Source organism: Onychostruthus taczanowskii, unplaced genomic scaffold, assembly GCF_017590055.1.
Source record: "Onychostruthus taczanowskii isolate IOZ18803 unplaced genomic scaffold, ASM1759005v1 scaffold30, whole genome shotgun sequence".
Classification (NCBI taxonomy): domain Eukaryota; kingdom Metazoa; phylum Chordata; class Aves; order Passeriformes; family Passeridae; genus Onychostruthus; species Onychostruthus taczanowskii.
Window position 1 is genome coordinate 8,672,562 of NW_024500350.1, and position 27,739 is coordinate 8,700,300.

General features: G+C 54.1%; 2 protein-coding genes across 4 annotated transcripts in view; one reads left to right on the forward strand and one right to left on the reverse strand.

The window, feature by feature from the left end:
• DNAH17 (dynein axonemal heavy chain 17) overlaps nt 1-13,010 on the forward strand; it is a 36,399-nt gene extending 23,389 nt beyond the window's left edge. Inside the window, exons 56-81 of one of the 2 annotated variants that reach the window (XM_041408993.1) lie at nt 42-203; nt 694-927; nt 1,119-1,283; nt 1,378-1,473; nt 1,566-1,783; nt 2,018-2,225; nt 2,407-2,522; nt 2,786-2,978; nt 3,080-3,315; nt 3,615-3,731; nt 4,222-4,426; nt 4,754-4,918; nt 5,046-5,186; nt 5,327-5,497; nt 5,640-5,762; nt 5,903-6,096; nt 6,205-6,353; nt 6,459-6,586; nt 6,824-7,051; nt 7,564-7,755; nt 8,350-8,529; nt 8,849-9,031; nt 9,696-9,878; nt 10,078-10,221; nt 10,725-10,950; nt 11,690-13,010. In XM_041408993.1, the coding sequence (XP_041264927.1) occupies nt 42-203; nt 694-927; nt 1,119-1,283; nt 1,378-1,473; nt 1,566-1,783; nt 2,018-2,225; nt 2,407-2,522; nt 2,786-2,978; nt 3,080-3,315; nt 3,615-3,731; nt 4,222-4,426; nt 4,754-4,918; nt 5,046-5,186; nt 5,327-5,497; nt 5,640-5,762; nt 5,903-6,096; nt 6,205-6,353; nt 6,459-6,586; nt 6,824-7,051; nt 7,564-7,755; nt 8,350-8,529; nt 8,849-9,031; nt 9,696-9,878; nt 10,078-10,221; nt 10,725-10,950; nt 11,690-11,937 (4,605 nt within the window). In that variant the 3' untranslated portion in view covers nt 11,938-13,010. Of the gene's footprint in view, nt 1-41; nt 204-693; nt 928-1,118; nt 1,284-1,377; nt 1,474-1,565; nt 1,784-2,017; nt 2,226-2,406; nt 2,523-2,785; nt 2,979-3,079; nt 3,316-3,614; nt 3,732-4,221; nt 4,427-4,753; nt 4,919-5,045; nt 5,187-5,326; nt 5,498-5,639; nt 5,763-5,902; nt 6,097-6,204; nt 6,354-6,458; nt 6,587-6,823; nt 7,052-7,563; nt 7,756-8,349; nt 8,530-8,848; nt 9,032-9,695; nt 9,879-10,077; nt 10,222-10,724; nt 10,951-11,689 lie in introns of those variants that run through there. The other variant, XM_041408991.1, reaches the window with a different exon arrangement.
• PGS1 (phosphatidylglycerophosphate synthase 1) lies at nt 112-27,739 on the reverse strand. Of its 2 annotated transcripts, none has more exons than XM_041408998.1 (10): nt 27,472-27,545; nt 23,540-23,729; nt 23,100-23,177; nt 22,091-22,190; nt 21,259-21,448; nt 20,757-20,935; nt 19,341-19,874; nt 15,732-15,880; nt 13,571-13,713; nt 112-179 (listed from the first exon to the last, which is right to left on the reverse strand). In XM_041408998.1, exons 1-9 carry the CDS (start codon nt 27,537-27,539, stop codon nt 13,594-13,596), a joined length of 1,608 nt encoding a protein of 535 aa, XP_041264932.1. In that variant the 5' UTR covers nt 27,540-27,545; the 3' UTR covers nt 112-179; nt 13,571-13,593. The 2 variants fall into 2 exon arrangements, with proteins under 2 accessions (XP_041264932.1, XP_041264933.1); XM_041408999.1 differs by lacking the exon at nt 112-179 and adding an exon at nt 11,457-11,871 and having other exon boundaries at nt 27,472-27,739.

Here is a 27,739-nt window from a genome sequence, read left to right on the forward strand (position 1 = left end):
CAGCGGGGACACCCCGCTCAGGCACTGCTGCTCTGCCCCAGGTTGTCCTCTGCTTCTCCCCTGTGGGCTCAACCCTGCGTGTGCGGGCCAGGAGGTTCCCAGCTGTGGTCAACTGCACAGCCATCGACTGGTTCCACGAGTGGCCAGAGGACGCTCTCGTGTCTGTCAGCAGCAGATTCCTGGAGGAAACACCAGACATCGAGGTGAGCTGGGACCCAGGAGAGCTGCTGTCCTAGGGCACAGGGGATCCCAGGCTGCACTGGGCAATGAACTGCACCTCTGCTGCTCTCTGTGTTTAGTGTGCCCAGGGATGGGGGTCTGGCATGGGGGTCAAGCTGGGAATAGGTCTGGGATAAGTTTACCGCTGGTTCCAGTGTCAGAGCCTGCAGCCCTGTGCTGTGTTGATGAGGATGAACCTCCCCTTTCCATTCTGTCCTTAAAACACCCCCAACAGGCAACAGCCCAGGGACAGCAGCTCCTCCCCACACAGGGATGTCAGGGACAGAGCTGGGCATGGGAACCAGCCCCAGTGCCTTTACCGCCAGCACCTCAGCTCTGACTTGTGCTGCTGATGAAAGGGGTCACTTTGCTCTGGCCTCTGTGGCTGCACACAGAGCCAACCTTGCAGGAGGGCTCAGTGCAGCCACTGCATGCCAGTGCTGCAGCAGCTCCCTGTGTGTGCTCTCTGTACAGCCAGAGGTCAAGGCCTCCATCAGCCAGTTCATGTCCTTCGTCCACACAAGCTCAAAGGAGATGTCCAAGACCTACCTGGCTGTGGAGAGACGCTATAACTACACCACACCAAAGACCTTCCTGGAGCAGATAAAGCTCTACCAAAACCTGCTGGCAGATAAAAGGAGCAAGCTCTCTGCCAGCATCGAGAGGCTGGAGAAGGGGCTGATGAAGCTGCAGAGCACAGCGTCACAGGTGCCTGCCCATAGCCCCTCTTGTGCATCGTGCCTGTTCTGGGTCTGGCAGGGGGGAGAGAGCAGGCACATCCCTGCAGGACGGTCACAGTGTCTGTGAGGTCCTCAAGCCATAACAAGACACTGCTGCTCCACCAGGCAAGGCTTGGCAGGATCAGCCCTTTTATCTGCTCTGTTTCTTCCCTCATTGAGGTGGATGACCTGAAAGCCATGCTGGCAGTCCAGGAGATAGAGCTGAAGCAGAAGAATGAGGACACAGACAAACTGATCCACGTGGTGGGTGTTGAGACAGAGAAGGTCAGCAAGGAGAAAGCCATTGCTGATGAGGAGGAGCTGAAGGTCGAGGCCATCAACAAGGTGTGAAGTGCTGAGCTGGTGTCCAGCATGGGACAGGGCAGTGTGAGCTCTGTGGTTACAGCCACTTACCCCATCCCATGTCCTCCCTCCCCAGATGGTGGCTGAGAAGCAACGAGCCTGTGCGAGCGACCTGGCAGAAGCAGAGGTGGTGCTCTCGGCCGCCCGCGAGGCCCTCGACACGCTCAACAAGGTGGGTGACCTCTCCATGGGAAGCAGGTGCCCAGCCAGGGCCGGCAGCCCTGGGCCAGGGGGATGCTCAGCGGCCCTGTGGTCCCTCCCCAGTACAACCTGACGGAGCTGAAGTCCTTTGGGGCCCCACCACCAGAAGTAGTGAATGTGATGGCAGCTGTGTTGATTCTGACGGCTGAAAACGGCAAGATTCCGAAGGACAAGAGCTGGACAGCAGGAAAAGTCAAGATAGGAAAAGCAGACACTTTCCTTGCAAGTTTAAAAAACTATGATGGGGAAAACATCCCTGAGGCCTGTCTCAAGGCATTTGAGTGAGTCTATGGCTGGTTCCTGCCCCTTCAGAGCCCCTGCCCCCAGCTGCCCTGAGCAGGGAGGCCAGGGGGGACCCAGAGCACAGCAGGGTTCGGGGACAGCAGTGGGATGCAGGCGCTGGCCCTTCTGTCCCATGCTGCCACCCAGAGGCAGCCCAAAGCCCTGGGAGGAGTGGGACGGGCTGCCGGCAGCTGCGGAGCAGTGCCACAGCACGGTGTGTCCTCCTGTGCCAGGCCGTACCGCAACGACCCCAGCTTTAACCCAGAGTTCATCAAGTCCAAGTCAACGGCCGCAGCAGGGCTGTGCTCCTGGTGCCTCAACATGGTCCGCTTCTACGAGGTGCACTGCACGGTGAAGCCCAAGAGACAGGCAGTGGCTGATGCAGATGCCGAGCTGGCAGAGGCACAGGCGAGGCTGAGCAAAATTAAGAGCAAAATTGTGGTATGTGTGTGTCCCCAGAGCCCCCAGCCACGAGCCCCTTGGTCACCAAATGAGCAAAAGAACTCGGTGAACCCAGAGCCCAGTCCAAGCACTGTGCTGGGCTGGAGATGCTGCAGAGCTCTGGGACCATGGAGCCTCCCATCTGGGCAAGGAATAGCTCTGGGACTGTTCTCTTTCAAAGGCCCTGAATGAAAACCTGGCGACTCTCACTGCTCAGTTTGAGAAAGCCACAGCAGAGAAGATCAAATGCCAGCAGGAGGCTGATGAAACCAACAAAGTCATCAACTTGGCAAACAGGTACCATGCAAAGACTGGCTGTGAAGCATCAGGGCAGGCTGCTGCTCCCTGGCATGGCCTGGTGGCCCTGACACCAGGGCCATGGGAGCAGCACAGCCCCCCGTACCCTCCCCGAATTAAAAAATTCTGAGATTAATTGGGCCAGACATTCATGGGGGAGGCAGCCACGGAGATGTTTGGTGACAATGCCCCAGGTCACCATGGCTGAGTTGCCACCCACCCCCCACCTGGTCACAGCAGCCCCCATCCCCTCCTACCCCTAGGCTGGTTGGGGGCCTGGCATCCGAAAACGTCCGCTGGGCTGAGTCAGTGGAGCAGCTCAGAGAGCAGGAGAAGACGCTGTGCGGGGATGTGCTGCTGGTCTCCGCCTTCGTGTCCTACATCGGATACTTCACCAAGAAGTACAGGGCTGAGCTTCTGGAGAAGCACTGGGTCCCCTTCCTCCAGGGGCAGTCGGTGAGAAGCCGCAGGTTCCCCCCAAGTGCCTTCCCCCATGCCCACCAGCACCGGGGGCTCCCACGCCTCTGTGCCAGGCACCCAACAGCCCCTCCCGGCAGGTGCCCATCCCCATCACCCCGGACCTGGACCCCCTCAGCCTCCTCACGGACTCTGCCGATGTGGCTGCCTGGAACAACCAGGGGCTGCCCAGCGACCGCACTTCCACCGAGAACGCGGCCATCCTGTGCAGCACCCAGCGCTGGCCACTGCTCGTGGATGCCCAGCTGCAGGGCGGCAAGTGGATCAAGAACAAATTTGGGGAGGACCTGCAGATCGTCCGTCTAGGCCAGAAGAGGTGGGTCAGGGGCTGTGGGGTGAGCACAGGCTCAGGCTGCACCAGCCCCCCTTTCCCTACCATTGAAGGGTGCAGAGTCAGGGCAATCACGTCCCCCATCAGATCCAGGGGACCCAAGGGCAGCAGCCCTGATGGTGTACCTGACACCTCCAAAAGCTCTGTGGGGGCCGGGACTGGCAGAGCACAACAGGGTCCTGACAGGTCACAGTGGGTCGAAAGCACTCTGTGAGCCCCCCACAGCAGCCCAAGCCCCCCACAGTGCACAGGCTTGCATACACAGCTCCCCTGTTCCCCCTCAGGTACCTGGACATCATTGCCCAGGCGGTCTCTGAAGGACAGACGCTGCTGATCGAGGACATCGGGGAGACGATAGAGGCAGTGCTGGACCCGCTGCTGGGCAGGACCTTCAAGGGCAGGTCAGCACACCCCAGTGCTCAGGGGTTTCACCTGCCCCAAGCAGCCATTGCTGCCCCAAAATGCTGCTAGATGCACCTTCACTGTGGGCAGCTTGGGAGCCTCATCCTTCTTTTGCTTTGGCCACATCCTCCAGTGCTCTCCAATGTGTCCCATGGATGCCTCTGTACTAAATGTGGCCTGGTCCTTGGCATCCAGTTCATTTAGTCATTCAAGGACATGTTCCCTGGGACACCTGCCATGCAGCATGAAAAGCTGTAAGGGGAACTGCACCCCAGAGGCCTTGAGGGGCTGTGGCAGGGCAGTCTCCAGCTCCTGTTCTTCCATCCTTGCCCTGCCAAGTCTGGTTTGGTACTTCTGCCCTTGCTGTGACTTTTCCCAACCAAAGAAATTCATCCCAAGTGGCCAGGAACAGCACACAGGCTGAGGGCACCTGGCTGTGATGAGTTATTGCCAGTGTGTGGGGATTAATTTCTTTAATTAACGGAACAGATACATTAGGATTGGAGATAAAGAAGTAGAGTATAACCAGCAGTTCCGCCTAATCCTGCACACCCGGGCTTTCAACCCACACTACAAGCCAGAGGTACAGGCTCAGTGCACTCTCATCAACTTCTTGGTGACACGGGAGGGCCTGGAGGACCAGCTGCTGGCTGCTGTGGTGGCCCGGGAGCGGCCAGACCTGGAGGCCCTGAAGGTACAGGGGCCAGAGGGGCTGGTGAGAGGGGTGGAGAGGCCGGGGCACTGAGGAGGGTTTGGGCAGGGAGCGTGAGAGCTCCGCTCCGTGCCTGCTGCTGTTTGTGGGGAGCCAAGGAAGCCCCAGGCAGACCCGCAGCTGCAGGTCCCTGCAGCCAGCGCTGCCTGGGTGCGCTCATCACCTCACCCTGGGGTGAAGCTGGGACCCAGCAGGGCCACATCCACCTTCCCTTGCTCCAGCACCTTGGTGGCCCTGTGACAGAGGGACTGGTGCCAGCCCTCTGTTGTGATCTCCTGAGCGACACATCCCTGAGCACTGCTCTTGCAGGCAAGCCTGACCAAGAGCCAGAACGAGTTCAAGATCAAGCTGAAGGAGCTGGAGGACTCCCTGCTCGCCCGGCTGTCGGCCGCCGGGGGAGATTTCCTGCGGGACACAGCACTGGTGGAGAACCTGGAGATAACAAAGCGCACAGCCAAGGAAATTGAGGAAAAGGTAAATGTGCTCAGTGGAACTGGTGCCACAGGCAGAGGGACAGCTTGGCTGGGCACCCAGCAGTAGGGTGGGCACTACTTTGCTGTGTGACAGGGTTCTGGTAACACCCACCCCCCTGCACCTCCAGGTAAAAGAAGCTAAAGTCACTGAAGTACAAATAAATGTTGCAAGAGAGAACTACCGGCCGGCAGCAGAGCGCGCATCCCTGCTGTACTTCATCCTCAGTGACCTCTGCAAGATCAACCCCATCTACCAGTTCTCTCTCAAGGTAGATGGGGAGTGAGGAGGGACAGAGATGTCTGTGGGTGGGACAGAGTTAGAGGAGCACAGAGATTCAGTGTTTTAGCTTTCATGCTGCTGACATGACCCCAGCAGCCACATGATGATGCCTGCTGGGATCTTCCTCAGGCCTTCAACGGGGTCTTTGAGAAAGCCATCGAGCGAGCAGTCCCCAGCGACGACACCCGGCAAAGGGTGATCAACCTGACAGACCAGATCACCTTCTCGGTCTATGTGTACACTGCTCAGGGCCTCTTTGAGAGAGACAAACTCATCTTCCTGGCCCAGGTTACCTTCCAGGTAATCCCTCCTGATGTATGACAGGCATTCACGTGGCTTTAGATAGCTTGTTCTCTTACTCTGGTGCTTTCCAGAGCCTCTCGCCCCTCACACTGGGGCCGTGGGCATTGGGTAGCTGTGACTCTGCACTCCCAACTTTCAGGTCCTGGCCCTCAAGAAAGAAGTGAACCCAGCAGAGCTGGACTTTCTCCTGCGCTTCACTTCCAAGACTGGTGTCACGTCCCCTGTGGACTTCCTGCAGAACCAGAACTGGGGTGCTGTCAAGGTGGGTCTGTGCAGTCGCCCACTGTGCCAAGGCAATGCCAGCACAGCCCTCAGTGCAGCGGGTCCGGGGTCACCTGCAGGGGGTCCCTGGGGATGAGCAGAGCCCAGGAGTGATTTAGTCCTTCTCTGTGGAACCTGAAGGCACTTTCAGAAATGGAAGAGTTCACCAGCCTGGAGAACGACATCGAGAGCTCAGCAAAGCGATGGCAAAGGTTTGTGGAGATGGAGGCGCCAGAGAACGAGGTGTTCCCCATGGACTGGAAGAACAAGTCAGCCCTGCAGAAGCTGTGTGTGCTGCGGTGCCTGCGCCCTGACAGGATGACCTATGCCATCAGGTACCTGGTGCCCAGCACAGGGCTCTCCTGCAAGAGCCCAGAGTGTCACCACTCCAGCTGCAACCAGTGACTGCTCCCATCTCACAGGATGGTTCCATTTTTCTGTAGGAAATTTGTGGAAGAGAAAATGGGAACCAAGTATGTGAAAGGAAGGAGCATTGATCTCTCTGAGGTGTACAAGGAGAGCAGCCCCTCCTCACCCCTGTTCTTCATCCTCTCCCCTGGTGTCGACCCGCTGAAGGACGTGGAGGCACTGGGTGAGGCACTGCCCACCCAGACTGGCACCAGCCCCGCTAGCCAAGCGTCCAGAACTGCATGGACCCACTCAGTACCGATACTGACAGCAGACATTCCCCTGGCAGGCACGAGGCTGGGTTTCACCATTGACAACGGGAAAATCCACAACGTATCCCTGGGGCAAGGCCAGGAGGTGGTGGCAGAGCACGCCATGGAGAAGGCAGCTGCTGAGGGCCACTGGGTCATCCTGCAGGTGGGTGAGGGCAGTGGGGCACACCACAGGGCACACAGCCCTGACGGCAACTGGCACACCAGGGCACAAAGTCCTGCCAGCGTCCAGGCACAGCACGCAGGGTCACCCCGCTGGCGATGGCAGCGACACCGCCTGGGCTGGCTGGCTGCACCCAGCCCCTTCCCCCTGTGGAGCCACAGTAGGAATCAGGGTTGGGGGGAAGTGAGATTCTCAAGGTGCAGAGAGTTTCTTTTGCAGAACATCCACCTAGTGGCCCGGTGGCTGGGCACGCTGGAGAAGCTGGTGGAGCACCACAGCCAAGAAAGCCACCCCGAGTACCGACTGTTCATGAGCGCCGAGCCAGCCCCCAGCCCCGAGACGCACATCATCCCGCAGGGGCTGCTGGACAACTCCATCAAGATCACCAGCGAGCCGCCCACAGGCATGCGCGCCAACCTGCACGGAGCCCTGGACCTCTTCACCCAGGTACCCCCGTGCCATCCCCGCCCTCCCACAGCTGCCTCCTGGGACCATTCTGGTCAGTGGGTACAGCTCATGCCCTCCAGGGCTCCACAGGCTGAGCACCTCGCGGGTGTCTCTGCTGCCAGGGACACTGACCTAGAGCCAGCCCTCGCCAGCACATCCTCCTGGAGTGCCCAGGAGGGCAGGGGTTTAGGGGTAACCAGAGCTGCCCGAGGGTTTCCAGCACAAGGAAGTGCCAGGTTGCCAGTGCCTTTCCTGAGGCTGAACCTGGAGCTGCTGCAGCTTTGCCATGAACAAGCTGCCTCAGCTGTCAGCAGGGCATTGGGGTGTGAACTCCTAATTCCTTCATAAATAAATGAGTGCAAAAATTACCAGCTAGCAAATCATTAAAATACAATAGTGTGCCTTTTTTTCCTAATGAACACTCAGTTCTCTTTTGCCTATGAATGTTCTTCACTAGAGGGGCATCTGATAGCAGTATTGAGCTGCAACCCACCCTCACTGTTCCTCTGCAGGAAACACTGGAGCAGTGCAGCAAAGAGTCTGAGTTCAGGTGCATCCTGTTTGCCCTTTGCTACTTCCACGCAGCGGTGGCCGAGCGGCGCAGGTTCGGTACCCAGGGCTGGAACAGGTCGTACCCCTTCAACAACGGCGACCTGACCGTCTCCGTCAACGTCCTGCACAACTACCTGGAGGCCAACGCCAAGGTGAGGGATAACGAGGTCACTGCTCCTCAGCACAGCACACGCTGCAGCAATTGGCCTCGCTTAGAACATCCACCAGTTTGCAGTACAAATGTTGTCTCATGAAGAAGCCCAGGGCCAGGAGCAGCTCCTCCCCTGCTCCCTGCATGCTCAGGCAGGGGAAGGGGATGAGTACTTAGCCTGACTGAGATGGCTGAAAAGGGCATCAGACACCAGCCAGAGCAAGTGCCTGCCCTGGCCCACGTGCCTGCCCCAAGCTGTGCCTTGGTGGTTGGTGGGTGGTTCCTAAACAGCAAAGCCCACGCCAAGAACGCAGGAGCAGTAAACAGAGCTGAAGTCTCACCTTTAGGCCTGCTCTCACAGATGTGATCAGTGCTGGTTGGAAAAAAGACAGGATTCAAACCACAGGTGGCTGTGTTCATAGTGGGACAGGGAGAAATCTGTGGGTGATCAAGAGACACCCCTCTTCCCAAGCCTCTGTGGGTCCAGGGACTGTCACCTCTCTGCACAGGTCAATCCTGGAGCCATCAGTCTGTGGTTGCATGGGGAACTGCTGGGGAGCCACTCAGGAGTCCCAGCTTGAGCCTCTCCCTGCAGGTTCCGTGGGATGACCTCCGGTACCTCTTTGGGGAGATCATGTACGGGGGGCACATCACAGACGACTGGGACCGCCGGCTGTGCCGCACGTACCTGAGCGAGTACGTGCAGCCCGAGATGCTGGACGGGGAGGTGTCCCTGGCTCCAGGCTTTATGATCCCTCCCCGCATGGATTATGAGGTAAAAAACATTGCAATTTGCTGTAGAAAACCCCTGCTCTGGAAAAATGGGCATGGGTCCACGTTCCCTCTCGCTCAGCAAGGGGAATGTAGGGAGAGAGCGTCAATCCCCTGGGAATGTGCAGAATTGCTGCAAAGGTAATTCCTGTGGTTTGAGATGGAAAGGGAAAAACTTGGCTGCGACACAAGTTAAAAAGGAGCATCCATGCCCATGGGCAGGTGCCATAAAAGGCCCCAAGACGGGTTTTCCAGGTTGCAGGGAACTTTGGGCTCCTTTGCCTGCACTTCCAAGCTAAGGCTGGCCCTGACCCTGCACTCAGGCCTACCACCAGTACATCGATGACAACCTGCCAGGAGAGAGCCCCCACCTGTATGGCCTGCACCCCAATGCAGAGATGGGTTTCCTGACCGTCACCTCGGACAGGCTCTTCCGCACGGTGCTGGAACTGCAGCCCAAGGAGTCCGAGGCTGCCGGAGGCTCCGGTGTCTCCCGAGAGGAACAGGCAAGTCAAGTCCTTTATGGCAGAAATTATATTTTTTTTTTTAAGGAGGAGTGAAATAATCACTGTGGGAGAAAAAACCTCTTAAGGGTGACAACTGAGAGGCTATAGAGGGGAGGCAGATAGAGGTCTGGAGACAACTGAGAGAGCAGGCCCCATAGCAGGAAGGGATAGCAGAGGGAGGGGATTCCAGCCCAGCCGCGCTGTGCTCATCGGCCCAGGGATGGCAGCACGCACAGCACAGGGGCAGCTGGCAGCATGGCCAGGAACCTCACCCCCTGATGGGCCAAGATGCACCACTGGCAACATGAGGCTTACGTGAGGCTCCTCAGCAGATGGAGCTGGCTGAGGAACCTCCATTCATGAGAACAACTACTAAAAACAAAGATTTAAAAGAAAGTTTTTTAGTCTTCTTCCTGACTGCCTGGACTTTACACTTGAATTTCACAGCCTCCATGGCCTCGGGTCTCTTACCTTGGCTACCAGAAAAGAACTACAGCTTTTTAAGACCCAAGAGCAGTCAATAACAGAATGGAGTGTTAGTAACAGAGGAGAAGGTACAAAGAAACACCAGGGCAGAAAAAGAAAAAAATCTTACCAACTCAATTAAATGGAACTTGCAGCACTTTTCTCTGGGCAAGAGCAGTTTATGGCATTCTCATTTCAGGTGAAGGCAGTCCTGGATGAAATAGTCCAGCAGCTGCCAGATCCATTCAACATGGAGGAGATGATGGCAAAGGCAAAGGAAAAAACCCCATACACTGTTGTAGCCCTCCAGGAATGTGAAAGGATGAACATCCTGACCAACGAGATCAGGCGCTCGCTGAAGGAGCTGGACCTGGGACTGCAGGTATACAGCAGGCAGCTGCCTGGATCATCTCCCAGCCCTCCGAAGCACCCTCTGCCTTTGCTGCAGCTCCCACCCCCCAAGCTGTGCCAGGTGCAGCCGGGCAGCCCCAGCCTTCTGCTGCCTGAGCCCACACACGTCCCTCGGGCTGTCCCACCTCCGGCTGCAGGTGACACTGCCTGGACTTTTCTCTTTTCCAAAGGGAGAGCTGACAATTACCTCTGAGATGGAAGAGCTGTCAAATGCTCTCTTCTACGACAGCGTTCCAGAATCATGGACACGTTATGCCTACCCCTCACTCCTCAGCCTGGCAAACTGGTATGCGGACCTGCTCCAGCGGATCAGGGTGAGCAGAGTGCGTGTGGCTGTCAGAGCCTGGGGGGCCCCAGGACTCTCCCCACCAGTGCACTGCTATACTGGTAACTGGTTTATTTCTCAGTGTCAATTTAACCAGCCTGAAGTACCTGAAAAGGGCTGTTACTCCAGGAATGGGAGCACAAGTCTGACCAGGATTCCCATTACAGTACATCACTGTAAAAAAGAACATCAGCTCCCTCCTGCCCCCCACCCCCCGCCATTACAACCCTGGGTGTCCCATAAAAATATTAATAAAACTGGCTTTGTTAAAAAATAACAGCAGCACTTTCTGCACTATGAATTCAGGGTTTCAACTTCATTGCTGCAGGGGAATCTGCTGCTTATTCCTCCCACACCACCTCCAGCCAGTCTCCATTCTGCAAGATCAGCTGAAGCTTGGGTTTTACACAGCACAGCGTCAGCTCTGTCACAGTGTCCTGCAGCTCAGAGCATGCCCTCCACCCTAAAGGACTCTGCTGGTTTATTTTCCAGGAACTGGAAGTCTGGTCAACAGATTTTGTGCTGCCTGCAACAGTGTGGCTGGCGGGATTCTTCAACCCCCAGTCCTTCCTCACAGCCATCATGCAGTCCACAGCCAGGAAAAAGCAGTGGCCACTGGATAAGATGTGTCTGGCAGTGGATGTGACCAAGAAAACCCGCGAGGAAATAACATTTCCCCCTAGAGAAGGCTCCTACGTGCATGGGCTGTTCATGGAAGGTAAAAACTGCATCTCTGATGTGTTTCAGACACGGAGCAGGCCCAGCTCAGCCCTTCTCCCTCGTGCAGTGTCAGCACTTGCTGGCCGGTCTGCTCTGCCCCACGCTGGCGGCAGCTCAGAGCAGGGAGCCCTGGGTGAACCTGGGTCCATCTGGATCCAGGCTCAGCCGCCAGCTGAGGGCAGCACTGCCCGGATCACACAGCCTTTCCAAACCAGAAATTTGTGTTTTAGCAATTCAGGCTCCAGCCCATGAACCCCAGGGCTCCTGGAGCTACAAGGCTTTAGTGAATACATTTGTGCTCAAACATAGTTGATGCTCAAGTAAGACAAATTGAGAAACTTAAATCCACGATAATTACTGCTAATGAGAGGGAAGAAGGCAGAGTTCGGCAGAGCAGCTGAGGGGTCCACTTGGACAAAAGCAGAGAGCACACCAGACAGCATGTGACAGATCCCACCACAGCCAGTTCACCTTAAACTCTGCAATTCCCACATAAAGCTGTGCTGAAGGGAGGGGTGGGGACAGAATTTATTCAGACATCCCACACACAGTAAGGCAAATGCAGTCGTGGGTCACAGTGAGATGAGAACATGTCAGACCTAACCACCATTGAGCCACTCCACCCAACCTTAACCTTGGAGCCCCCAGCCGTGCGTAGCTGTGAGGAAGGGCCCTCGGGGAGCAGCCTGGGGTGGCAGGGTCCCCGAGGGCTGTCACAGCTGCCGCTGTCGCTGCAGGTGCGCGCTGGGACGTGCCCTCGGGCTCCATCGCGGACTCGCGCATGAAGGAGCTGACGCCCGAGATGCCGGTGATCCTGCTCAGAGCCGTCCCCGTGGACCGCATGGACACCGTCAACGTCTACGAATGCCCCGTCTACAAGACACGGACGAGAGGGCCCACCTACGTCTGGACCTTCAACCTGAAGACAAAAGAAAAAGCTGCCAAGTGGGTGCTGGCCGGTGTGGCGCTGCTCCTAGAGGCCTAGACTTTAATGCCGATGGAGAACAGCAGTACTTCTACTTGTAAAAACCTCCACGTTGTGTAACTCGGTCTGTGTTTGATTGTACCAGAACCGTTTTAGCAAAGTATCAATAAAAGCAGTGCTGGAAGCGCTGCTGTGTGGAGCCTGCTCTCGCAGCACACGGGGTTCTCAGGGCGGATACTGGTTTTCCACTGGTGGTTTCTGACGTGGTGCTGGTGGGGAGCCAGACCACCGTGGGAAGCCAGACAGAACAACTGAACACAAGTGCCCGACTCCTTTCCCTCTTCTGGCTCTCCATCTTCCCACAGCTCTTTTTGTGATGGCTCAGTGCAAACTGAGCAAAAACTCCTCACATTCCTGCATGGAGCATCTGTCTGGTTGGAGCAGACGGGAGAAGAAAGGTGCAGATTTGGTCCAGTTCACCCACACCCAGCCTGCACAGCCCAGAGAAGGTCCAGCTGCAAACAGTTTCCTCTCTCAAGTATGTTATTTCTAGGGTACAGAACTTACTCATCCTTTTCTTGACAACAAATAATCTGTATCAGCAGTAACACACAGTAAGGTGACTAGATCTGCCAAGGCTGGTGTCTTCGGCATAAAACAATTCACCAAAATCCCACCCTGTGAAATATTTGAACAATTAGTTCTAAAGTACAGTTGCCTCAAACTTCTCTCACAGCTCACAGTCAGACAAGCCCCAAGGGCAGGCACAGAGAGCAGCTCAGTTCTTTACAGAGCAGCAGTACTTATAATCAGTTATGACTGAATTTCATACTTACCATCAACTTTTTTCAGGTGCCAGAAATCCTGCTTGTGGCACTGCCAGATCAGAAACCCTTGCTCACACCCTACCTTGCACTCCCACACCTTTTTACCTGGCTTCCAGACACCTTCTTTGTAGGATGTTACGGTTCAAGCCTCCTACTTCCAGCAAGGAACATCCCAAACCCCCACCAGCACCTGCCCTTTCACAACTCAGGAAAGACACTTGTAACAGATCTGAGTGTGAAGGAGCCAGGCAAACCCTGCTAGGTCAGTGAAAGGGAGGTGGGAACATGCAGCACCCTGGCACACGTGCAGCAGTGCCAACTGCACGGACTGTGCCCAGCACAGGAACAGCCTGGAGCTCACAAGGGCTCGAGTCACAGGGCAGTGGAACCACCAGGAACCCCAGGACACCACGAAACAGAAAAGAAAAACCAACTGCCCCTGTTAACCAATGCTACAGGGGCAAAGCAAAGCCCTGACTGGATACAAAGACAAAACATTTTAAGTATTCCAGCAATGCTTTTGATTGGCTGGTCAAGACAGGACAAACACAGTCTGTCTCTCTGTGAAACTCTGAAAGGGACATTTCAGAAAGGGAGTTTTATTTCCATGCTCGGAAAATACCACTGTATGGGTTCTCTGCCAGTGGCCCTTCCAGAAAATCTAGTAGACAAAACTCAATCAGGACCTGAGCACTGATCCCAGTCCCTGGCAGCCAGTACCCCAGAGGAATCGAGAAGTTCTGGTTTTCCCCTCATCATCTGTATGTCCATGAACTAACTGTTCAAATCTTTCTTTCACGACAGAGCACTGCAGCTATTCACTACAGTCAGTGCAATGTAATTCCCCATAATGGCAGCAAACTCACCCAAAGCAGCAACTTTTCTCCTTTCAAAAGAAATTCTTGATCAAAGGTGTCACCAGCTTCACCCACAGTTTCACATAACGACTTGGCTGCTCAAACGTTGATGTTGAGACCACACCTGAGCAGAGGTAAAGCTGCTCTTGCTCCTGAACAAGGAAAGAAACATCATCTCAGTAAAGCCCAAGTGTTAAATTATATCATGGTCTTTCAGAGAAGCAAGTTCTCAGATAAAGCTGACCAGGGATCTTGCCACAAGTATGCACCATTTCTCCTCAAGAATTTGCAAGTAAAACTCTATAGAGAACAAGGGTAGAGGGTTTTGCCTTTTTGTGCCCCACAGCTGCATGAGCTGAGCTTCAGTTTCAGAAAACTCCTCAAGGCCAGGCTGTAATTGCCAGAAAAGGAAACCTCACCCAAACCTCCTGGGACTGGCTTATGCAGCTCTTTCTAGACACAGCTCAGGCGCCGTGTTTGCAGATGAATATGCAGTCGTGATCTCAGCTAAATTACCAGAAACACTCGGGCCCCCACAGCGTGCACCCAGTGCTGAGGGAGGAAATGAACCACCCTGCTGATAACACGCTCCCAGCACGTGAGAGCAGCGCTTTGATCACAGCTAAGTGGGGTTTTTAGCACAAACACTCAGGTTTCAGGAGCTGCAGGCAAACGAGGAGCAGAAGAGCTCCTGGAAGTTTGTTCATCAACTTTTTTCATCATTGAAGCTGTCACAAACAGTAGAAAATACTCTGCACTATTTAAATTCAGGGTGGAACAGGGAAGCAGGAATCAAGTACTGGAAAGTAACACCAAAAAGATGAATCAACACAATAATCTGCCAATTCACTCTAATTTGAGAGCCCTCAAATGCTCCAAGAGCTATAGTCAGCCCTGCTGTGAGGATTCTGCTCCATGACCATCCATTATGGTGAGATTGGAGCACCAGAGGCAAGGCCAGTTCCCTGAATCAATCTTAGTTCATTCACAGAAGCATGCAAAGACACCCACACCACTCACATTTCTTCCCAAATCTCAGCACACATTTTTAAAATGGAACTGAACATTACATAGGCAAAGTGATTTCATGGCAGCATCCCAGGAATGGATTAAGTCTTCTAAAAAAGACCACAGAAAGTAAACACCCAGCCCATCTCAGAATCAGCTTCCAGCAATCGGGAATGGTTTAAAGCCCTTTGAATGAGATCACTGCAGCCCTGTGTGAGAAAATTCCTTTGTGTCACATTTCCATTGATTTTACCCTTCCATTAGAAACAAGCAGAGGCAAGATATGAATTGAAATACTCAAGCAACTCTTCCAGTAATAGAATTGTTTTTGATTAGATACACTCTGACTCATCCCAGGGAAGAGCCCTGATGCAAGAGGGCAATTCCCATTGATCTTGCAGACAACTCTGCCAGCACCTGCCTCACACAGTGCATTTCTGAGTTCTCCAAGTCACACAGAGGCACCAAACATCTGCTTTGAAACAGAACACTGCAGGAGAAATGACTTGGGACAGTCAGTTCCAGCAGAAGATTCAGTCAAGACAGCTGGAGAACCAGGCAGCATTTGGAGCAGCAGCAGAACTGCTGAGCATTACAAGGTGCCTAATTAAAAACAGCACAGGAAAACCCTGGGACATTGAATGTCAAACCACTTAAAAATGTTTGTATCAAGATTATATAATGTCATATTATTAGTCAAGATAAGGATTTTGTCATAGAACTTCATGGGCATCCCAGCCAGTCCAGAAACTATTCCAGTCCATGCTCAGACATTCCAAGGGCCTGGCCTCATTAGCCCAGAACCTGCCAGGCCCTGGGCAAAGCTCAGATGCTGGGGTGAAGGCTCAGAGGCACAGCATGGCTGGTGAGCAGAGGAGTCAGCAGGTCCTCCAAAGGCTCTGTGCACATCCAGCCCTGAGCACTCCCGAGGTCACTGGGGACACACATTCCTTCCCGTTATGGCCTCATTTCCCAGCACTGGGTACTTGCAGCAGGCAGCTCATCAATAGTCACTTCACTGACAGCTCCTCAGGACTCCCCATGCTCCAGCAGCTTCTGAGTTATTGTAGCTGGAGGTTTTTATTGCCACTGTGTCCTCAGCACTCCCTGTGTGACCCAGAAGTACAACATCCCCCCAGCATCCACAGAATCTGCTGCTTACCTGATGCAGCTGCTGCTGCAAGGCTTTATTTTCTGTCACTATTGCAACCTGAGCTTCCAAGTCACGATGAACTGATCGATATCCGAAATTTGGAGAGCCAATCAGAGTCAGGCAGGGCAGGTCACTCCCTGCCAGGTACAGCCAGAGGCCTGCAAGAAAAATGAGGAAGAGAGGCAGCGTGACAGCCAAGGGAATGGTCAGGGTGGGCTCACATGGTCCCTTCACTCAGACTGAATTAAATGCTTTAAACATGGATTACAGATTCTGTACAGGACCTCGAGAGGCCAGCAGGGCTGCTCTGCTGTGTGCAGTGTGTGCCATGTGTGGGGTGTGTGCCATGTGTGGGGTGTGTGCCATGTGTGGGGTGTGTGCGGTGTGTGCAGTGTGTGCCATGTGTGGGGTGTGTAAGGTGTGTGCAGTGTGTGCCATGTGTGGGGTGTGAGGGGTGTGTGCAGTGTGTGCCATGTGTGGGGTGTGGGGGGTGTGTGCAGTGTGTGGAGTGTGTGCCATGTGTGGGGTGCCCTGGCACAGCCCAAATCAGTGTTCTGACTGGGACTGCAGCACCTCCAGCGCACCCCAGGAACACACTGCCCCAAAACAACCCAGAGCAAGTCCTGTCACTGCATTAGAGGCTGTTTTGCACCACAGTGAATTCAGAAACGCTGAGAGAAGACAAACAGGTTTTCAGTAAAGGAACCAGCCCCAAAGTCCCAGCCAGACAGGCTAAGTCTGTCCAGCCTGTGCCAGGGTCAGGGACCAGCCCTGACATGACATGAAGAGGCATCTCCCAGCTCTGGCAGGTGAATTCACATGCCACTGTGAAAAGACACAGATGAGAAGTGCAAATTATTTCATACTCTCACTTCCAGAGGAGCCACCAGGAATGAGATCAGACTCTTGCCAGGACACCTGGCCCCCAGTGCCACTCACCAACACAGCTCCCACAGCTCTGCCAGCACACACAGCAGGACAGAGCCCAGGACAGGTTTTCAAGGGAAAGATGGAAACATCACATTATTCTCAAGCACATCACTGCAGCAGGGCAAGAAGGAACAGCCACAGGAGAATCAGGACTGCTGCCAAGGAGAGGCTGTGTGGCCACTCTGCACAAATGGAGCCAGAAAGCCTTTGCTCTCCTCAGCAGAGCCCTGGGTGAGTCTCTGGTAGAGGCTCATCCCCATGGCTGGTCACACACAGACTGCAACAAAGAACCCGTAGCATAAAAACCACCTCGGCCTTAAAATAGCAGCAGGTTTCCCAACTCAGCCCCAGAGCAGTTCCAAGAATGCCTTGAGTAAGATGCTGCCGATTCACTGCCAGTTCCTGTAAGCTCCTCCCCGCCCCCACAGCACAACTCACAGAGCTGGCACTGCCCTGATGCCTCCAGCCCCCGCGGGCTCACCCCACCACAGCAGGGCTGGACAGCCCTCCAAGGGCCCTGAGAGCCACATGGCAGAGTTTTGTCACGTTCTGCCACCGAACGGGACCCTGCCAGGGGCTGTCTGGTGCCTGACCAGCCAAAGGCTGGACCTCTGCCCAAGCAGCAGCCATGAGGAACAGATTCCTTGCCTTCCCAAGTGTCCTGTGGCAGTCCCACAGCCTTTACAGCTCTCTGGTTTCACGGCCATCTGGCAGGATCTGCTCCAACAGTGACTCACCTTCCAGCAAGGGGAAGCACAGCTTCCCAGCGCCAGTCAATAGCACTACCAGGGTTTATGTCACAGCACACACCACCTGCCCCACACCCTGCCACCACAACATGCTTGGAAGGGATCCCTGAGCCCCGTGTCGCCCCCAACACCACATGCAGGCAAGTGGCAGGGGGCTTTGGGATGGACACTGCTAGCAGTCCTGCTCAGACCTGCACCCCAACTGTGCAGAGCTCTGCCACACCTGCATGGGCACCCAGGAGAGACACCCCGGGCACTACCTGACACTCTGCATGCAGGTACAAACAGGTTAAGGGGAGCAGGAGGGGCATGCAGCACAGCCCCAGTGTTTGGGGATCCCATGGGAGACTCAAGGGTGTCTCATGTCTCGGCCCAGAGAGGAAGCAGCAACAGGCACTGCTTGCCGCTGGGAATCTCATGTCCTCAGCCAGGAGCTAGGCTCCATGTGCTCCTTGTGCACATGCCCTTCACATCTCCAAGGCTTCCTCCCTTCCCTCTTCTGTCCTTGTCCTCTCTGCCACACCATGTGACTCCTGCAGAAGGAAATGAGGTGAATCCAACGTGTGCCAAGGGCAGAGCATGCCAGAGGAGGAGCTGCACACTGATCCTCCCAGCACTCTGAAAGGGAATGGAAACAAGGCAGCGAATGTCTCCAGCTGTCCCTCCTGCTAGACATGGGAGCTGCTGAACTCCAAGCCCTGCATCCCCCTCCAAGCAAACACCACACGGCAGAGAGCCCACGAGGCCCAGCTGACCAAACAGGACCATCTGCACTTTGGTAACTGGGAAAAGCAGCCCTTGTTTCTGGGCTCAGTTTATGCCAAACCACATCCCACTGGGAGTCAGCAGTGCCCAACAAAGGCAGAACCTGGGAACCACAGATCGCTCAAGCATGTGCATCCTGAAAGGCAGGGGACACCCCAGGCAGGCAGGCAGGGCCCTCCCTCGAGCTGCCCTGTGTCAGATAAGGGTTTTCCCTGCACTCCTGGCCGTGCTGGGGAGGGGCACTCTGAGCACTGTTTGTCATTTCAACACAGAGGCACCCAGTAGCACCCAGGGATTTTTGACAGTAGAGAGGAAGGCCAACTGGGCAGCTTTCCCTCCCTGCCACCTCTGAGCCTCCCTCTGAGCACTCCTGCAAGAAGCAAGGGGATGGAGCCATTCCTGCTAACAGCTCTCTTCAAAACAGGCATGGCTGGAGCCCCCGTGTTCCAATCACAGCCCAAACACTCCAGCTGGAGCACTGTGCTGAGCCTGTGGGAGCTGGGCACGGTGTACCCAGCAGGAATTCAGGGTCTCCCAGAGAAGACCTCGAGGATAGCATTCATTAACTCACTGCATGTTAGTCCACATTCCTTCCTCAGCCCCTTGCCCTCTGGCTGCACTGACTCCTGTAAGCACATGCTGCAGCTCCTCATACTGCACCCCTGGTGAGCTGGGAACGGGAGCTGGTGTGCAAATCCCCAAACACTGACACTATCCCCACACAGACCTGCTGGGAAGGCCCTGGGAGCAGCTCCCATCCAGCACCTGCCCCCAATACTGCTGCAGGATCCCCAGCAGAGTCAGCACTCCTGCCTGCTGAAACCAGCCCAAGGGATACAAGACACTGCACCATGGCACTGACTGCATCATAAACACATCCAGATGCTCCCTTTCCTTCACATCACCTTTCTCATCCAGGCAGTGCTTCAGTGCCACCACAGGGACAGCTCTCACATCATCCCTGTGACTGTATTGAACCAAAGGCAAAGGCAAGGCATCCCCCAAGTGATCCAAACCCTCCAGGTTTACACAAGCACGCTGTTTGAACCTTGGAGGAGTGTTTTGAAGGTTAAACCCAGACTGGCACCCAGCCAGCCCCTTACTCCTTTCGCAATCCAAACGCACAGCTCTCACACACCTCTGAACAACACTCCTGGGGATAAGGGCACCTTACCTTTGGCATGGAACGTCCACCCAGCACGGGAGTACTCCTGCAGCTGCACCCTCTCCTGCTGCTGCAGGCAGCAGACCTCACTGTAAAACTGATGTTCAATGTAAACGTAGGCAGCAGGGATGGCACCTGCCACCCCTTTGGCACCAAAAAACCCATTGACCTCTGGCGAGGCCAGGAGGATCCGGTACTCGGCCCTTGTGCCCAGGATGAGGTCCATGTAGGCCTGTGTCAAGTTGAAGTAGCCAGTGGTGAGGTATATCCTGGCATCCCGCTCAGCCTCTGTCAGCAGTGTCTCTGTGACCATCTCATCTATTTGAATCCCAAAGGGTTTCATTTGGATTAAGGGATAGATCCAGGTGTCAGGTTCTGGTTTCAGACTCCCAGATGCTTGAGAGCCTTGCTGGGATAAGAGGGAGCTGCCTGGCTGGCTGCTGTGGAAAGTCTTTGCATGAAGGAGCTCCTGCCGTGTGCGGGCAGAGTTGATGACCTCCATGACCCTCCGGTTGGCAATCTCGCAGTAAGCCACTTTGTCTCCTGCAGGAAAAGTCAGAGAGATGTGTCTGAGCTCTACAGGCACAGAGCTACGTGTCACCTCTTACACACCAGGAAAAGCTACTGACAGGACACGGACACAGGAACAAACAGGAGCCAACACAGAGGGCACACTCTGTCTTAAGGCCCAAACCAGCTGTTTCAAGGTCAGCAGAGCTACATTACAGAAGAGAAATGCTCAGCAACTGGCAGCAGCCTGAAAAATCCTCTGTGAAAGGAGAGGACGAGGGTGAGGCTACACTGACAACCAAGAATGAGCTGGAACACACAAATAAGCTCCCACCCCCAGCCTGAACTTACATCACCCAGCAGTGCAAGGCCAGGACAAAAACTGATGACGCAATCAGCCTGGCACTTCACTGCCTTTCTCTGCCCAATTTTACGCTTGTTCTCAGTCTTCCTGAACTGATTCCCATTGGATTCCCAGAACAAACTCTACTACAAAAGATTAATTACCAACAATAGCGGCACATTCATAAATCCTTCAGAACATGCACACCCAGAGCACCTGGAATTGCAGCTGCTAATATCAGAAAAAAACTTCTCAGAGGACTGAAGTTCTTGTTTAAGGCCAAAAGCAGCACATTTATGAGGCAGCAGAGTTACTTCCAGTCTCTGCATGCCCTGTCAAATCAGCCTGTGACAGCCACTGTGCTGGGAAAACCCCAACAGACCCAGTACTGAAATTCAAGCAAGCTTGATTATAATACTGGATGGCACAAAACAGGGCACCCCCACAGCCTGAACAATGGTCAGACACCCAGCAATTCCCACACGATGGAGTCTAAGCCATCCTTAAACCCTGGCTGTCACTCCTCTCCTCTGGATCCCATCACCCAACCAGCTGAGACAACTCCCTCCTACCTTGGTATGGGTGTACCATTCCCTCCATCATCTGGACTGTATCATCCTGCTGTAACTGCAGGGACACATCCCCAATTGCATCCACGAGCTCCGTGAAGAAGTCTGCGATCTCGGGAGAGTCCCGCAGCAGGACGTAGCGGTCCTGACGATTGGTGAAGTACAGATCACTCAGGTTTGCACTGAAGAGAAAGGGAAGAGACGAGTTCAGAGCACGGGCACAAGATTCTCAACCTCCCAGGCTAGGCTACAGGCCTCACTCTGGGATAGCTGCACTAAAGCACAAATTGGCCATTTCCTTCAGAATCTCAAAATATTTTTCCCATTAAGAAAGACTCGCTTTCATCTGAGAATCTCAGGTGCAGGAACTATGGTTGCTCTCCCATTTCAGAAGAGCACTGATAGGATCACCACGGAGTCCAGGTGTTCAGACAAGGCTGGCAGCACAGACACCCTGCCCAAAGGCCAGCGAAGCGATGGCACCGAGGCACAGAGCGGGACTCACCCGCTCAGGATCACGTTGTCATCGAACAGATAGACCTTGATGTGCTGCAGCCCAATGGTCTCGTTGAAACGCTCTGGAATCAGGAGCCGGAGCAGCCCACGCAGGTTTGGGGTGTGGAAGAGGGACACGCGGACCTGCTCGGGAAATCGCTGCAGCAACGGGATCAGCATTGTTCGAGAATTCTTCCTGCCTGGCAGAGAAAGGGAGTTTCACACAAAGATCACACAGATAGGACACACCATGACACAGCTCTTCAGCTCGTCACGGGGTGAGCACCCCTCCCATCCACTGGCACTTCACATGTTTTCCTTTCCTCTTTGTTTTTTTTAGATCACTTTCATTTGCACTATGTCAACATTGAAACTGACATTCAGAATCAGTCACAGGACAGGTCTGACACTTTTCAAGCTTCTTAACCAAGCGTCGTCAGCAGTGGTAACACATCTACAAGAGTCACTGCAGATGAGCACAGGTTCCTGATTCAGTGTGCTGCTGCTTCCAACAATTCCCATTCTCCTTTCAAAATGGAAATGTAAGTGAGCATGATGGGTAAGGGCAAATGTACTAACAAATGAACCAATCAAGACTATACCAGTTGCACAGAGTAGTTTGGCCCTTCTTGCCCCTACCACCTATTTTTGGAAGAAAAGCTGTTCAGCTTGAAGATTTTTTTTGGAATATGAAGTTCTGGAATACAAAAGGACAATCCTGAAATGTGCATGTTTTAAGCAAGTAGGTCCAACTGGCCAAGAGACCCACTTTGAAAAGAACTGTCTCCCTACCCTAATAGTAAAATCAGGCTCTGACAAAAGCAATGAGCAGCAATTCCTACCCCGGGAACCCCTGGTGTAGTCGAGGAGAATGGAAACTCTGAGGTCAGGTGAGCCTTTTGCTTGCAGCGATTTCTCCAGCGTTTCTTCTAAGCAATACACCTGCAGAGAGAGTTCTCTCCTCATTACAAAAGCAAATACACTTTCTAAGGGAAGTGCCCAGCAGCAGGAGACCCCAGCCAAGACAGCTCCCACACCCTTTCCTTGCAAATCTTTCCTCCTTGAGCCAAGCACAGTCAGTTCAGCCTTTGCATCTGCCAGCCTTCAGCCTTTGCATCTGCCAGCCTGGCAGCCTCCATCAGCCTAAAGCCACAGATCAAAGGGCCTCAGTTTTGCATGTCTGCATTCTTCAGGTCTCACAAGAGCAAGTAATGTTTACAGAAAAAGTCCCAATATCACTCCCAAATCACAGACTTGTATCACCAAAGACAAATGTTGGCAGGAATTCACTGCATTTTTATTCTTTAACTACAAGGTTGTTTGTCACATGCAAATTCAAATCCTATGTGCAAGTCTAGACAAAGTTGGGCATAAATCCTATGCAGGCTCCATCAACCTTTACCCTGCCAGGGCATTTGCTTCCTAACATCAGAACCTGGAGTAGGCCAGTCTTCTTCCTCAAGCCTTTGCACAAAAATGCTTTTGTTTCCAGAGGAAAGAACAAAAAAAGGCAAATACCATGAAGCAAAGCTGACCTCAGTCTCAAATGCAGAAAACCAATCCTTCATCTGTGTCCTGGAGCACCAAACACATCACCATACAACTACAGATCTAATCGAATTCAAGAAAAATTCCAGGGAAATATAGATTCCCATGACCTGAGTTTTACAAAGCCCCCCTGAGCACACTGAACAGCAGGCCAGTCCCTTCTGACAGGTCCAGGCTAACTATCCCCTGAAGAAGTGCAGCAGTTCCCTGGCTCTATACCATACCTCAACCAGAAGCGTGCCTCCCTTGCACATCCCTCCCCTGCATTCCCTTCCTGGCCTTCCCAAACCCTTCCACACTCACCAGCTCCTGCTCAAGGAGTCCTGTTCCCAGGTACAGTGAGGCCATCACCACCCGCTGCTTGGCTGCTTTTATCTGCACCTGGGAGCAGCAAAACACAAGTTCAATTTCACACGGGGCCCTGAGGAGCCATCAGCCCAGACCTGGCAATGCTGCACTCTCCTGGGAGGATGTCCTCAGCCACACCTCTGCTCTGGCTCCCTGGCCTTGAGGAAGGAAAGGCAACACATGGACAGTGGCACGTAAAACACATGGAGCTCTGTGGAGCCACAGCAGCAGCACTGCTGCCTCTAAAATTCAAGGAAGAAACTAGTCCTTCCTGGGAAACTGAAGAGCACACTCCCTGCAGCTAAACCTACTCCATATGAGAACAGTTACCAGGCAGCAGCTGCAAAACTGGGATTGTATAAAACCATTCCCACAACTTGCAGCCCACACCTTACCTTCAGGAGCTCATAGAATTCTGCCGGGGATGAAAGCACCTTGACATGCGAGCTGGAGATCCCAAACTCTGGGACCAGATTCCTGATCCACTGGAACCTGTGTGCTCCTTCTGGACAGAGGGAACATGGTGGGGCTGTGATCACTGGAACAGGAGGGGTGAGTAGTGGGGCTAGAAGGAGCCATGATGATCTGTGCAAAAAAAATGGAGAAATTCTTTGTAGTGAAACTTTTGCTTCCCAGCAAGACTCCAAGCAGGTAAAGGAAGAGCTGCAGCCAGGGCCAATACATGGCAAGGATCCACAAAGGCAAGAATGCCTCTCCCTTTCTTTCCACAATCTGATCTGGATCACCAAAATCGAATGTAGAAACAGAGAGACACAGGGCAAAATGTGGGAAAATAGATCTGAACATCACCAGCTCCTCCCCTGAGCTGGCATGGAGACGAGGGGAAACAACTACTTCATCAGGACAACACGGGAGGGGAAGGAGGCCGGGAGCTGCAGAAAATGAGAGTGTGGATGCTCAGGTGTCTGGCAGTGCTGCGTTGGTACCACCTGTACCTGGAACCAGCCACTTCTGAATTATCTCCATCACACACACATCAGCTTGGCCACGGCCAACGCTCCCTTCATGTCAGCTTTGTTCTCACCTGGGCTGAGGTCACCTTTCAGGTTTAAAGATCAGGCTGCTTTAAAGAGAAAAATGCCTCCATCCCTCAACCTTATCCAAAAATAGATCTGCAGCACACAGGGTGGCCAAGTGCAAGCCCCAGCAAAGGCAGAGCAATCTCACCCCAAGAATGACCCTCAAAAGGAGCAACTACGTCCCAGGAGGAATGCACCAAGAGCCACAACAGGAATCCATCCCTGTCCTGCAATGCCACCAGCATTCGCAGAAGCACGACAGAGTCACAACTTCCCCTGCAAACCTCACAAAAGGAGAGCTTTCCACATGTTCCCTGTGAGGGAGACATCAGAAAACCCATTCTTCAAAAAGAAATTTCAGAACCAATTTAATTTCTTTGAAGTCACTTTGGGAAGAAACCAGCTTACTGCCAGCATCACGCAGTGGGTGACAGGAAGCAAGCAGCAACTTCTCCTCTCGGAGGTTTCACACATGCAAATTCATCCAGTCAGAGAATAACCCCCCGGCAGGAGTCTGTTCGCTTGACAAAACCACATTTCAGCACAATTAGCAGCAGCAGCTCCCATGAGATCCAGGAATCCATGAGCAAGGAACTGAACTGCATCCCTGAACCCACTGGAACCATTCCAGTCTGCAAACCCCACTCATGGGAGCTTCTTGGGATGGAACAGACTGCCTGTCCTACCCTGAGGAGCAGCAGGCCCTCGGGCCAACAGGCAGCCACCGTCCTGTGGCCCATCCTGGTGATTCCACCATCACCACCCACCAAGAGGAAACTTGATCACAACCTTTACCAGAATTTGTTACAAGGAACTTCTGGCTTTTTTACCACAATCCAGAGCCCAAATGAACACAGATTCCAGGAAGATGATTTCACTCATCTGGTTCATGATACAACCCTGGATCTTCTCAAGGTTTCCAAACATCCTTACAAGGAAACCAGTTCATAGTGGCGTTTCCTGGCAAATCCATGAGTTTGTCACTGACTATTCATGAACACCGAAATCTGAGTCAGTCAGTGCAGGAATTCCTGGGATGGTGGGTTTGAATGGGTCATGTGGACTGGGCTCAGCCTGAATACCCAGAAGTGACAGAGATCACCAGCACAGGCTGTTAAAAACAATGCAAATATCCCCTAAAAGGTGCAGGGAAAAATTAAAGCAGAACAGAAACACAAGAAATACCACTTTTCAGGCACGTTCTCCTAAGTTTCTACAGAACCTGAGCACAACCTTCACACAGCTTTGCTCACCTCAGGCCTCACAGGCCACACACAGAGAGCAGATTCCCTCTGTTCCATCTCTGCAAGGGAGCATGGCACACAGAGCTACAGGAATTCACACTGGATCCAAAAACACAGGGGTTTAAAACCCACCCAATGCTCACCCCACAGAGCAGTGGCATTGTTGGGCTCTAACCCAGCCCCGCAGGTCAAAAATAACATGCTCTGAAATTATTCCCAGGGAGGAAGCAGTGGCAAATTTTATGTATTTTACAATAACAATCAACAGAGAAGAATATTGTCTCATTATCTCATTGGCCAGCCCAATTACCCTTGCAGAAGCCAGACCAGTGGCCAAGCAGACACTTTCCAGAAACATGATTCCCAGAAGGCATTTTCTAGCAAGGATTGTTGGAACTGGAAGCCCAGCTGCACGTGCCTCCCTGCCTGTGGCCCCGTACCTGCCTGCCTGGAGCCAGGGGCAGCTCCCAGGGCTGCAGGCAGTGATGGGTTGAGCTTGGAGCATCTGGACTCTGACTGGAACATCTGAGGAACATCAACCTGCAGCACCAGTACTATCTAGTTTGGTCCAGACTGCTTCTGTATAGGTCAATTTATCCTCACTAACTGCATCCTCCAGATTTTTCACTCCCTAAGTAATTTACAGTGTGTCAACATCGTTAGGTCTTTCAACCCAATACTGAAATTTACACCTTATTCAGCACTGAGAACCTATGGCTTTTAGGATTATCAAATAAATCCGTATTTTGCTCCAGCCACAGGTCCATTGGCAGAGCAACTGGCTCCCAGAGCAGCAGCCCCTACCCACCAGTGACTGACATCAGCTCAGTGACTACCCAGTACAACCAACCTACCAACCACACACACACAACTATCAGAAACCATGTAACATTATGAAGAAATCATCAAAATTCCACACTGTGACAAAACAGGTTTCAGAGGAACAGAAAATGAATGAGGGGGGAGCCCTTTCCACGTACTTCACATCACTGAGTTAACCAGAAAGAGAAAACGGAATCAAAAGGAACCACCTCATACCCCTTCTGAATAAAAAGTTAACCCTAAATAGAAACAACGGACTTTTTTGGGGTGTGTTCTATTTTTTAAGATGTAGGTTTGGTACAGAAACTCACAATGTAGTTGAAACTCCTATTCACTGTAAAACCTCATCTTCAGAGCCGGAGGTGAAATGAAACTACGGGACACAGTGCTGTCCTTTCACCTACACACAGCAGCACACAGGGACATCTACACTGCTGCTCTGTCAACTCAGTGATTGCTTTCCAGGGCTCAGCCCAATTTATGTGCCCTAAAAACACTGGCAAGACTAAAAGAGAAGTGTGGCAAGAATTTCCTCGGTGTCAACGAGAGCACAGACTGATGATCCAGCTCCTCCAGGAGCGTGGTGACAGCCGCTGGCTGCTCACCGCCGCCGGTCACTGTCACGGTGACAGCCGCTGGCTGCTCACCGCCGCCGGTCACTGTCACGGTGACAGCCACCGGGCACCGCCGCCGGTCACTGTCACGGTGACAGCCACCGGGCACCGCCGCCGGGCACGGCGGGCCCTGCCCCTCTCAGCTCCCGGCCCGCCGGGCACAGACACGGCTGGCACCTGTTTCGGCCCCGTCCCGGGGGACACCTCGCCCTCCGCGACCACTCGGCCGGAGGGACTGAGCCGAGCACCCAAACCCGGCCGCTGCCACCCCGAGGGCTGAGCTGTGAGAGCCGCGGGGAGCCCAGTGACAGCGGGAGGCAAGGAAATGGGAAATGAAGGGGAAATAAAGCTCAGCTGCTGTCCCGAGGGCGATCGGGCACTGGGGCGAGCTACAGGGGTCTGCGAGAGCAGAGCCGAACGCGACCCCGAGCCCGGCCTGGGGGCACCGGGCCGCCCCTTTACCCTACGCGGTTTTTCCAAGGGGCAGGGCCGGGCCGGAAAGGGGAAGCGGTGAGCGGGGGATGCCCCGGTAACGCGACACCGACTGCGGGGGCTCCCGCTGCCTCGCAGCCCCGGGAGAGGCGGCGGGGTCCCGGCCGGTCCTTACCTGCGGGCGCGGCGGTCGCGACCGCGGGAGAGGCGGTCGGAGAGGCGGCCGAGCAGCGCGGCTGCCATGGCGACGCCGCCTTCCGCTTCCGCGCCGCTGCCCGCGCCTCCGCCCCGCCCGGGCCCGGCCGCGGCTCCCGGGAACCCCGGCCGTCCCCCGCCGTCCCTCCCGGCCTGCGAGCGCGGAGCCCGCGGAGGGCCGGGAAGGGTCCGGGAGGAGCTCACGAAGGGCTCGTTGCCCGGCGGGGCCGCGCCGGGGCTCCCCTGCT